Source organism: Chiloscyllium punctatum, chromosome 11 (assembly GCF_047496795.1).
Source record: "Chiloscyllium punctatum isolate Juve2018m chromosome 11, sChiPun1.3, whole genome shotgun sequence".
NCBI lineage: Eukaryota > Metazoa > Chordata > Chondrichthyes > Orectolobiformes > Hemiscylliidae > Chiloscyllium > Chiloscyllium punctatum.
Window position 1 is genome coordinate 69,963,243 of NC_092749.1, and position 12,988 is coordinate 69,976,230.

Sequence of the window (12,988 nt, forward strand, 5' to 3'; positions counted from 1 at the left end):
CAAGGTCCCAGGCTCGATTCCAGCCTCATGTGACTGTCTGTGTGGAGTTTGCACATTTTCCCCGTGTCTGCGTGGGTTTCCTCCCACAGTCCAAAGATGTGCACATCAGGTGAATTGGCCATGCTAAATTGACCATAGTGTTAGGTCAATTAGTCAGAAGAATTGGGTCTGGGTGGATTACTCTTCGGCGGGTCTGGTTGGGCCGAAGGGCCTGTTTCCATACTGTAGGGAATCTAATCTAATGTATATCTAATTGATTCCGGAATACATGACCACATGTTAGCATTGTGTCTTCTGGGGTATCCTTCTGCATTGATCTGTAACGTTGAAAGTTGCATTAACTTTGCATCTTACTTTTTTTGGTCAGAAATGATGAAAATGCAAACTCTCTGTGCACAAGGTGAAAATTTGATATAATTGTCAGAAATAATGCACAACTCAGGAACGTGGATAAGTCTTCTTCATAATGCATCAAGCTTCAGTGTGGTCTCGATACTTGTGTATGGGAAATTCATTTTCAATACAAAAACAAAATCCTCACCACTAAATGTTTTATCAGACATTAAGCACTTCCAAAGCCTGTCCAAGTTTGATTTAAAATGTATTTATTGGAAAGACTTACAGTAGAATCAGGAAGGGACAGAGCGAATGATCTGGCCTCAATAACTGGCTCAATGCTTTTAGTACAGTAGCATTGAACCTTTAGTGTTAGATTAAATCCATAATAGTGCATTAAAAACCCATTATGGCTGGCTTTTATTTGCATGTCAGTGTAAAACTACTTATCAAATGGCAAACTCTGATCTTAGGTCAATTTAACATGGACAATGAGACTGTGTCAGCAAGAAAGACAACTTCATTTTTTTTAGTAATTAAGTTATGAATCCACTACCTACTTTATTCCTTTGTGCAGAATAGTTGGCAGTTAATTTCTGTACATAATAAAACATTCTTGAGAACAAAATAAAGTTCTAATTTTTATTTTGTGTGCTTTATTTCCACCATGGGAAACCTGTCAGATAAAGCACCTTATTTATACCAGTCGATGTCTACAGAGGATTCTTAACAGAATCAAATTAATCGTGGTTGGTTTAGTATACAAGTAAACAACTTAATTTGGATAATAGAACCACGGAGATTTGAGGCAAAGTTGCCTCCTTAATAGAGTACAAAAACTGGCAACAAAAGACACAATATTATACACAGTAAAAATGCAATATCTTTAAATTACATCATACAATATGAAGAACAAAAATTTCTGTAACCCTTCACCCGAAGATACACCTCAAATCTGGATGAAAAGCCACAAATTACTTCTATGTAAAAGCTGACCATTAATATGATTGCCCTTGAGAAATGTGCTGTAAATGCCTTTGTTTTAAGTTATCTATAAATTTGTGTTTAGGTTTTCACTTATCACATCTTCAAGCGCATAACCCGAACACACGATTTCTCTCATGGCTGAGATGCTTCTTCATACAAACAACTAACAGGCATTCAAGCAGAAAAATGTCACTTGACAGTGAAGCACAAAGCATCAGATCCAACAGGCAGAACAAAATTAAACAAACTCAAACCGTATTTAAAAAAGACAGAACTAGTCATGCTAGTAGTCTCATCAAGAAGTGGGTTGATTCCCTCTGCTCAATATTCTTGTGACTGCACTAATTGTAGATTCAATGGTCCTGCACAAATTATCTAAAAGATCCTGTTGCTGCATATTAAAGAGTCCTCTGGAATGGGTACAACTGCTGGATAAAGTGGTCTCTGGGTCAAAAGGCAGATTTTGAGCCTCACAGTTTCTAAGGTCAGTCAGATCTGATAAAATTGTAGTAACAGGTGGTGGTGTCGAGGGAGAGTCAGAATCATCTTCATTCACATTAGTTTCCTTTTCAGAATTTAGTAGTTCCTTCACCACTTTGCAATCCTCCACAGAATCCTCCCCTTGCAACTGTTCTAAACAGTCCTGGGGCCTATTGCTGATTAATGTCTCACGTGCACCCGAAGAAAATTCCATTTTATCTTCTTTTACAGAAATTGGATCAGGGGTTGGCGGGTCATGTTCAGTGCCTGGATCAATGACTGCTGAGTCTCTAGTCTCAGTATCTGAGGTACTAGCTGGCGTCAATGCCTCTCTAGGTTCTGTCCTAGTGTCACTTGGAGTGCTATGCCCAGTGCTGTTGTCCAGAGGATGTTCTTCGTCACTACTAACACGCCTCCTTTTCACAGGAGTGGCTCCTTCATCATCTGCGGAGAGAGGAAAAATGTTTAAATATTACCTAAACTGCATGACAAACTAATGCTTGATTGAGTCACATATTGAATTGATCTTACGCAAACATTTACTTACAGAAATTAATACAATTGTTAGCACAGAGAACTAAAGTTTTAATGTTAAGCTCAGAACCACAGGCTTGTGCCAATATTAGTTACATGTTTCAGGTACAGGTGCTGACAAAACATCCATTTGCGGACTAGAAAGAAATCAATAAACTTATTCACAGCTCTAAGACTCTTAAACCATTCAAAAAAACTTTTTCAGCAAGAGGTGTAATTTTTAAAATATACCGATTGAAGCATTTGAAGTCTGCTCTGTACTAAGTTTATCTTTAAATTTATGATTAAATTTGCTCATCATTGTCTTCCCGAAGCTTGGGGATGGCAATAGATATTGCCCTAGCCAGTGGAGCCATATTGCATGAAAAACAGGAATATTGCCCTATATAATGTGGATGCAAATATTCAGCAACTTTTGTAAATGGGAGTTATGTCTGTTAATTAATACCAATATTACCTCTAATTGAACAGGTTTTTAAAATGATTCTGCACTCGGTCAAACTCTTGAAATCCTTATAATCATGCTCCAGGCCAAGTACAGACTACCTATGCTGCTTCCAAGCTCCATTTTCTACTTTAAACATTTTATGACATTCTATAATATCCATGACATCCCTCTTAGGTAAAATATTTTCATTGTTCGATGTACTTTCATATTTACATGCACACTGTTTGTAGAAGTATTTGCTGGAAAATGAGTATTTCATGTAACTCAAAGTTATGTAATGTCATGAGAACTCAAATAATAAAGCTTTAGGAACAGAGTTATACAACAGCTACACAAAGGACCACAACTTGCTTACAGTGAGTAGCTCTTGGCACACTTTAGAAAGCATAATTATTCGTGATAGGAATGCAGCCTACATTTACCAAAACGATAACTGCCTCAAAGAGTTAAACGACAAGAGGAGATTAGGAGGAGAAAGGTTATTCTGGCATTTGGAAAATTAAGGGTTAATTCGATAAGAGGTTTTCTAAACATTAGAAGGATCATAGAGGTAGGTAGAAATAAAGTATTTCCTCTGGTTGGGTAATTTGGATGATGGAGCAGAGTATTAAAAAAAAGATCAATACCTTGAGAAATATAATTAGGAAACATAGAAAGGATGGAAGAAGTTCGGAATTCTTCTGAAGATGGCAACTGATACTATATCAATCAGTAATTTTAAATCTGAGATTGATGGATTTTGGAAGGTATTAATGGCTAAGGGTTTAGTCAACAGATCAGTTATGGTCTTAATGAATGGAGAACAGGCTTGAGGAATTAAACTAAACTAAACTAAACAGGACTTCTGTTCCTGTTTTCCAGCATTTTAGCTTCAGTAAGCCAATCAAATATATTAATTTGGAATCTTTCAGTTAAAATGTGCAAGTAAATTAAAATTTTATGAGGTAACTGTATACTTTGATTTTACTGTGAACACAATAAAAGGTTCATGGTGAAAGCACATTGATAACTTAAGATTTCTTCTGTTTTGTACTTGCACTTGGTAGCATTTTGTGCTTAACTATAGCTGGATTGCTTTTGAGTTTATCCCTTTTGTTCCTCCAGCTTTATTCTTCGATGGGGGAGAGTGCTTTTGGAGGAGAGTTTTGTTGAGTATTTCCCTCAGAATTTAGATGCCAGATTCTTAGCATTTCTGCAATTAGTGTTTCTCTGAAGCGACCTATTTATTTTGGAGGGGATGTACTGGTGCTATTGAGGTGTTTCCCCGGTGTTGTCTTTTTTTAACTTACACCCATAACAGCACTTTTTTTTTGTCTGTCTGTATCAGCATGCAGAGGGATTTTAGAAGGGTGTTAGAGTTTTAACTGGTAGAGTTGTATGCTGACAGTTCAGAGGAGCTTATGTGCAGTTAGAATCTATGTATTTGTAATAAATAGTAGTTACTATTAAGTACAGAAATCTGGCCTGTGAATTCTGTTAACTTGAACCCATCAGTTATGTAAATTGGTGACTTCGCACATTTTGATAACATTTTTAACTTTAGTGACTGCCACAGAATAACCAAGCTTATTTCCAGCGCACCATCCCAGTGATCTGGAGAAAGATAATACAAGGCTTTATAAATCTATAATACCATAAAACTGCATTGATGGGATATTAGTTATGATATTAAATTTGAAAAGCAAAATGTCAAAATTATTACAGTGAATTTACTACACATACCTTTAGTCTTTCTTTCCTTTGCTTCCTGTTCCTGTAGTGCACTTCTCTGTTGTTGACAAGTTCTGCACTTGTTCAACAAGCCCTGTAGCGTCTGAATTAGCGCTGAATCCAGCAATTTGGGGGTGTGTATGGAAAGTAGCAAGGCGAGAGCTCGGAGATCCTGTTGAGAAGAAAGTAAATCATAACCTGCTTGGTTTAGGAACTGGGTTGAAATGTGAAATGAATTTCACATGGCAAGTTCAGAGACATGGTCAAGATTTGAATGCATCAATGAAGTTGTAGTTGAACCAAATCCTGAGATGTGAAAACAAAATTTTAACCCAGTCTTTTTTAGATTAGATTGGATTCCATACAGTGTGGAAACAGGCTCTTTGGCCCAACAAATTCACACCAACCCTCCGAAAAGTAACCCACCCAGACCCATTTCCCTCTGACTAATTCACCTAACACTATGGGCAATTTAGCATGGCCAATTCACCTAACCTGCACATCTTTGGATTGTGGGAGGAAACCAGAGCACCCGGAGGAAACCCACGCAGACATGGGGAGAATGTGTAAACTCCACACAGACAGTCACCCAAGGCTGGAAATCGAACCTGCTGCTGCGAGGCAGCAGTGCTAACCACTGTGCCACCCCCATATTTTAGTCAGAATATGGCCTGCAATGAATGAATGTAAAACATTGAAGATACTTCATATCAAAAGACCAATCCAAGCAAAGTCTATTGTCAAAAACAAATGCTAATAAGCAAGTAAATGATGGAGAAAGGGGAAAAGAGAATAGGGATGTGGGTAGGGTCAATGGGGCTTATTAATCAATCAATTTACTTCTGAACATTTGGATTTATTGTTTAAAAAATATTCAGACTGAGAAAACAAGGTGTTATCTCTGAAAATCTGTATGGAGGTGCAACTTGGTGTCAGTGTTGAGACACACTTTCCAGGAACTAACATTGGCCTCACTAAAGTGTGGACTTAGGGGCCCTGTTTTCATATTTAAACGGAAGGTTGCCTGCCATTGGTTGGTTGTGAAGCTAGTCTTTTGAACCTAGAATACAGCTGTTGTGGTAGGGTGCCACCTGAGTTACAGCTGGAATATACTCAATGGGCTGTTAATATTAAAAAAAATTAAAATACTTCAGTTGATAGAACGTTTATAAAAGCAATATTAGGAGGAAAACTAGAAAAATAACGTTTTGATTTCTCAAAGTTAGAAATCACACACACCAGGTTAGAGTTCAACAGGTTTACTTGGAAGCACTAGCTTTTGGAGCGCTGCTCCTTCATCAGGTACCCAATGAAGGAGAGTGAAGGAGCAGTGCACTAAAAGCTTATACTTCCAAATAAACCTGTTGGACTATAACCTGATGTGTGAGATTTTTAACTTTGTTCATGCCAGTCCAACACCAGCACCCCCACACTTCTTAAAGACAGACCACATGGAAACTTACCCCATTTAGAATAGCACCAACTTTAGAGATTTCAACACGTTGCCCCAGAAGTTCTGGCTCAAGATTATGGTACTCATTTATTAGATTTGTGATTAAATTATTGATCAAACTAGAACAGTTTGAACTGGAAAATACCTGATTCTGAACCTGGAAAAACAATGTCAAGAATGAGGGTGCTGCAACTTCAAACAGAACAAACAAATAATTTGATGCACTAATCAGCTACAAATGCATTTCTGTACTGGCAAAAAAAGTCAATATTTCTGGAAATCCTTCATATATTTTCCAAAGGATTCTTGGAATTTCTCATTTTATAGAATCATATTATTCAACTGGTTTATTGTGTATGTGCTAGCTCGTCAAAGGAGCTATTCAATTTGTCAGCATCTGAGAAATCAAAATTAAAATTTCAGGTCTGGTGACCCTTCCTCAGAACTGATGGTAGCTAGGAAAATGTTGGCTTATATACAAAAGACAGGGTGGTGGAGGAGATAAGGAGTAAATATTAGGTAGGGGTAGAGCCCGAAGAGAGAGAAACACAGTTGGGCAGACAAAGGAATTGATAATGATCTGGCTGGAAGGGTGAATAGCTGTTAATGGAGACTGTTAGTGGCCAACAATAGGTATTGTGTAATGGCAGAATAGATGATAACAAGGCCTGGTGTTTGTGGTAGGGGGTCTAGGACATGGGGGAGTTCAGGCCCTAAAATTATTGAACTTGATATTGAGTCTAGAGGGCTGCAGGGTCTCCAAGTGGCAAACAAGGTGCTGTTCTTCCAGCTTGCGCAAAGCTTTGCTGGAGCACTGCAGCAAGCTTAAGACACTGATGTTGGCGAGGGAATAGGGTGGTGTGTTAAAGTGGCAGGAAAATGGAAGCTCAGGGTCTTTTGTGTGGGTAGAACCTAGAAGTTTGGTGAAGTGGTCACCCAGTCTATGCTTCATTTCCCCAATGTAGAGACCACATTGTGAGCAGTAGAATGCAGTACACTAGACTGTGGGAAATGCAGGTAAAGTGTTGTTTCACCTGGAGGGTACGTTTGGGCCGTAGGATACCTAGGAGGGAGAAGGCAAATGGGTAGGATGTTAGGAGCGAAGAAAGAGTGGACCAGGGTGCCCTGGATGGAAGGCAGACATGGAAGGGGAGTGGAGGGGAATGTCTGTCTGGTGGTGGTATCTTTTGGAGGTAGCTGAAATGGCAGCTGATGATCTTCTGGATGTGAGTGCTGGTGGGATAGTAGTGAGGACAAGGGAACATATCGCTCACAACATGCTTGAAATCACAGTCTGCAAATTCCACACTACCCACTGTTAGCCACTAACAGTCTCCCTTCCAGCCAGTCGTTATAGATTCGTTTGTCTGTCCAACTGTTTTTCTCTCTCTGTGGGGCTATCCCTACCTATCATTTACCCTTCCTCCAGCCTATCTTCTGAATATCAACCAACATTTTCCTAGCTACCATCAGTTCTGAAGAAGGATCAACGGATCCAAAACATTAACTTTGATTTCCCTTCACAGATGCTGCCTCAGCTTTTCCAGCAATTTCTTGATTTACAGCATCCGTAGTTCTTCTGGTTTTTATTCAATCTGTTGTACTTTTTTACTCTTCCTTTATAGCCCAGCAAACTTCACCTTTTCAAGCATATATCTAATTCCCTTTAGAAAGTGGTAGTTGAATCTGATTCTACCTCCCTTACACAACATTCTCTAGTTTAGATCTCTGCCTTCTTTGTTACTGACTTTCCAAACAACGTAAACAACTTCTCTTCACCTACTTGATTAAAACCCATAATTTTGAGCAATTATATTAAATCATCACTGACATTCTTATTTTAAGTAGAAGAATTTCACCTTCCCTATTCTTCCCACATCAAGACCTTCATCCTGAATACCAGTCTAGAAAATCTCCTCTGCAGTACTTTGAAGGTATTATGAAACATACTTCACCCTTGCCAGTCTGACCTCCCATTTTCAAAGGTGCTAGTAAGTGAATCTTAGGTTTCTCTGATCTTGCATCCCTAAAGATTGTACCATTCAATTTATACTGGCTCTCTCCAATTTCCTTTGGAAATGCATCATTCCCTGCCTTGGTATTGCAGAATGTATGGGTTTGATGACTTATCAACTTCTAAACTTCATTAATTTTGAAGTCATTGTTTCCTATTTAATATTCAGTTATTAGTTGCTCTTTTACATATTTTTCTGGAGTCTGTCTTCATATTTGCAGAGGAGAATACATTTTCTGTTTTCATTTTTACATAACTGCATTGTTCATTCTATTACATGATGACAATGTTGTCAAACAATCTTGGTTCTCTTTAGATTCCATAATAGTGTTTCCATAAATTATGTTCAATAGGCAACCACTTCTTCATTTACTTTTATTTTGAAGTCTACTTCTATGCTGAATATCTAAGTAAAAGGGAGGCATTCCAGTTAATGCTTCCACCCAAGGTAGGTACCCTACTGTAAGAAGTTTGAAGTTGTGCAACTTGTGCAAGGCTCGCTGAAGTTCATTTAGTTGAAACTGGTTTATTAATTTGATCTTAAATGAGGTTAACAAGAGATCTACTTGCAAAAAAGGCTCATCAGCAACATTGTTGATGTATAGCAGATATATTGAGTCGTGAAAACATAAAAAAACTATAAACTCAGGAGAAAGGAAAATACAGTTTACACAAAGATAACTAGATAGAAGGAAAAAGTACTAGCATTAGAGATGAAGCTTGGTAATCAGGAAGAACAGAGCTAACAAAGATGCCCAAAGAAAGTAAAAATGAATACTGGGTATCAGAAATAGAAAGTGATCAAAGATCTGGAAGATAAAGGGAAATTATGAAAAATGTAGTTACCAGAAAAGCACTACTTCATGATAATCAATTAAAATGTAGTATAAATGTATAATTTATAAATGCATAATTAAGTAATACAAAATGATTATCAAATAATGGGATAATCAAGCAAATCTTCAGAAGAAAATTGGAAATTCAACTTCAAAATAAAGTGTTTCATGAAGTGACAAGAAACTGCAAATCTTTGGTAACTTGACTCAGTATCTATTCTTCCTTTAATCACTTTCCTCTGATCCTTAACAGTTGTACAGATTCAGGGGTGTAGTTCACCCAACTGTGTGTTATTCCTGCATCAATTTTGAGTATCAGTTCCAAGGGAGGGGTATCCCATTTCAGTTGTGCCCTTTCAATAACCTACACAGTTCCAGTTTGTAGCAATTATGCATGGGCATCTCTTCCTCCCCAAGATAGGTTTGTTGAGATGATGTATTACCATTTGGATTACCACACCAGATGAGACCAGCCAACTGAGTACCAAATCTGGAATCTCTTGGTCACTATAGCCCTGTTGCTCAATGGATGAACTGACCTAGCAGCATATTTTAAAATCAAAAGCTCAGTACATATTCACTCTGACAACAGAAGTAAATTTCCTTAAATTCATGCAGCATATTTGCAATAAAATTTGGAGTTCTAGTGTGTCAGGCACAAACAATGCTTTATTAATGAATACAGGTCACACAGTCCAGGGACAAGTTATTTATCATACCTTGGGAAGAAAGCAAGCAAGAAAGGTATAAACTGCATTGTTATTCAGACATATCCTCTCATCCATTAAAATGCATTTGATATATTCAGCAAATACCGGTTCATCACAGAGTAGCTTTACACAATTCTTCGCCATGGGTGACTGGGAAAAAAAGGTACAAGTGAGAATAACAGTGCAACAAAACAACTTAAATAAAGTTTAACTGTGCAGTTAAGTGTACTATTAATCTTCTATCTACCCCTTCCCCAACCTTATTATGAAACATCAAGCATCATTCTCACCATGAAGGTTCATGAGAGACTTTTAGACCTTTGGTTGTTGCTCTCCAATCAGTGGAATAACTAAAGCAGCTCCCTGTACAGAATATCTTGTCGAATGTATAACAGTGCTCAACAGTAGAACTGAGTTCACCAAACTGAAAACAGTTCAAGCTATAAATATTTACAAGTAATTCGGAAGCAGGATAATGCAGTTCTGACATGCTGTGTCAGCTGCTAAATATATATTTATTTTGTACACAGACTTCATGGTATCTCTAATAAATGTTTCGGCTTAAAATTACATTGTGTAATTTGCTTTTCTTGCCTCAAGATGTAGGTTTACAGTAATTGTTAAAAATCAAAACTAAAGGGCCCTTTTAAAAAAAATATTATCAAATACATAGAAGGCCTTCTTTATTCCCAAATACCATGTGACTCAAAGAGTCATCAAACCCACTTACGGTTACTGCTCATAATATGTGGCTCCAATCTACCATTAACAGGGAGATTAACAGGTATTGAAGACCTAACTGGTTATTTTGGAAAATTAAAGGAGGAGCTGGTGATGCCAACATTGTCAGTATTATCAGAGACTCACAATTCTGAGTTAATATTTATTTTTACAATCCTTTTGTTTTGAGCTAGTTAAAATGCACCAACTAAATAGATTTTTTTCAAATTAAATTACATCAACGATTTTAAAAGTAGAAGCTTAAAATACCTGAGACTGGTAAATTTCTGTCCAAAGTTTAGGAAATAACGCTAAATGAAGAGGCAAGCCTTCGTATGCTATCAAGACACCTGTATATCAAAAACAAATTGCAGTGTTACTGAAGAAGCAAAGACTCAACCTTCAATCGGTTACATCCTGCACAAAGTAAACAACATAATTTCTTGGCACTTTTCAAAATTTGTTACTGTGAAGTGGGAAAAGAATACATGCCCAATTAAGTCTTCAATTAAAAATGGATTGTAACTTTGTGGCTTGTTCAATTTTTAAAAATAACTTTTAAAGAAAAATCAGCATTTTACTGAAAATGGTTCTGGTCAACATATACTAAATGGTAAAGCAAGTAATCAAAATGTAATTTACATGCGTTTAAATGTGAGTAAGAATAAACTACAGCCCCATTATCTTGTTAAAGTTGTGTGAATATGATCAAAAATTCAGTTAGTATTAAAAATATATTAACTGAAGATTAACATTTAGATTTTGCTACCACAGATTTTTTTTTTGGTTTAAAAACAGCTAAACAGAAGAATCGAGGGCATTTAGAACATCTGTCTTTAATATCTTCATCCTTGCTTAAATCTTTAGATTGTTTTATTTCTTTATTAATTCATTTGCTTTTATGACATACTAATCACATTATGCTTTTACCCACCTGACATATCAAAGCATCATTGCTAATATTTTTTGATGAGATAATAGAGATGGTTGATGAGGGCAATGCTGTTGATATATTGTACATGGTGTCCCCAAAAAACATTTGATAAAGTGCTTCACAACAAATTTCTGAGCAAGTTTAGACCTTATGGAATTAAAAAGAAACAGTAGCAACATGGATTAGGTGTTGACCTGAGTTCCAAGGAAGGGAGTAGTAGTAGTAGTAGTGAATAGTTGTTTTTCAGATGAAGGAAGCTTTACAATGGAGTGGCCTATGTTGATGCTAAGATCCCTCTCTCTGATTAATATGATCTAGACCTTAGTGCAGTGAGAATAATTTTGAAGTTTGCAAACAATTCAACGCTTGAAGCATTGTGAACTGTGAGGAGGATAGTGTAGCCAGAGTGGTGGCATGGATGAACAAGAGACAAGAGACAGATGACATTTAATGCAGAGAAGTGCGAAGTGATTCATTTTGGTAGAAAGTTGCAGAGAGTCAATAAAGCTAAAATATACAATTCTAGAGAAGGTTCATGACCACAGGGACCTGGCTGCACATGGGAAAAATCCATCGAAGGCAGGAGGAAAAGTCGAATACAGGTAGCCCTCATCTGAAAGTAGAGTGTTCCCAGGAATCCTTTCGCAATCCAAAAATGGTGTAAAGCTAAGGTACATGATTCGTATGGGAAAAGGTATTGCTGTTTTTCGTAAAAGCGAAAATCCTCTTCGGATTTGTGAAAACAGGTATTAAGTAAAGTCTTTCGTAAAAGCGAAATTGTGCAAAGCAAACATTCGAAAAGCGGGGGCTACCTGTACTTGAGTTGAAAAGCAGAGTTTAGAAGCAAGAACGCTATGTCAAACTTGCATAAATTACTGACTTGGGCTCAGATGGAGCACTGTGTGCAGTTCTGGGTGCTATACTCAGAGCATAAAATACAGGTGGCCATTCAGCCTGTGAGAACATCTTCGCCATTCAATAGGATTGTGATTGATCTTATAATCTTCAACTACACTTCCCTGCCTTTTCCTCATAACCTTTGATTCTCTTACTGATTAAAACTCTATTTCAGCCTTAAATATATTTAACAACTCAGCCTTTGCAGCAGCTCGCAGTAAAGAACTCCTCAGACTCACTACCCTCAGGGAAGAAATTCCTCATCTCTGAATAATTGAGTGACCCCTTACTCTGAGACGACATCCTCTGGTTCTAGACTCTCCCACAGTGGGAAACAACCTGTCAGCATTTACCCTATTATGTTCCTTAAGAATTTTATATGTTCCAACAAGATTGTCATTCTTCTGAATCCATTGCATACATGCCCAACCTATTCAACCTCTTCTCATAACAGAATAGCTCGAGACCTGGGATTAACATAGTGATCCCTCCCAGGGCTGCCTCCACTGCCAGCACACCCTTCCTTCGATAATGAATCAAAACTGTTCACAGTATTTTAGGTGTGATCTAACAAATGCCTTGTATAGTTTTCACAAGATTTCCCAATTATTATACTCTATTCTCTTAAAATAAAGGAAATTGTTTTCTCAATTACGTGCTGAACTTGTATGCTAGCTTTCTGTAATTTATGACTGAGAACCATCAAATCCCTCTGTGCTGCAGCTTTCTACAGTCTTCCTCCATTCAAATAGTATTCAGTTCCTCTATTATCTATGCCAAACCTTCCCGCGTTAGATTCCAATAGCAACGTTCTTGTTCACTGCATTAATGTGTCACCTTCAGTAGACCATTTCATCCTCACCACATACCTTCCCACCAATTTTTGTGATGGCATGTCCATTTCCCTCATCCAAATTATTAACATATAT

General features: G+C 37.4%; 1 protein-coding gene across 4 annotated transcripts in view; it reads right to left on the reverse strand.

Annotated features, from left to right (window-relative positions):
- Positions 1 to 964: 964 nt before the first annotated feature.
- The window catches only part of usp34 (ubiquitin specific peptidase 34), a 367,536-nt gene continuing 355,512 nt past the window's right edge, over positions 965 to 12,988 (reverse strand). For all 4 annotated transcript variants that reach the window (XM_072581002.1, XM_072581003.1, XM_072581001.1 and 1 more), the window contains 5 exons: positions 10,499 to 10,578; positions 9,518 to 9,658; positions 5,959 to 6,105; positions 4,508 to 4,667; positions 965 to 2,247 (listed from right to left, as the gene is read on the reverse strand). In XM_072581002.1, the coding sequence (XP_072437103.1) occupies positions 1,619 to 2,247; positions 4,508 to 4,667; positions 5,959 to 6,105; positions 9,518 to 9,658; positions 10,499 to 10,578 (1,157 nt within the window). In that variant the 3' untranslated portion in view covers positions 965 to 1,618. The remainder of the gene's footprint in view (positions 2,248 to 4,507; positions 4,668 to 5,958; positions 6,106 to 9,517; positions 9,659 to 10,498; positions 10,579 to 12,988) is intronic.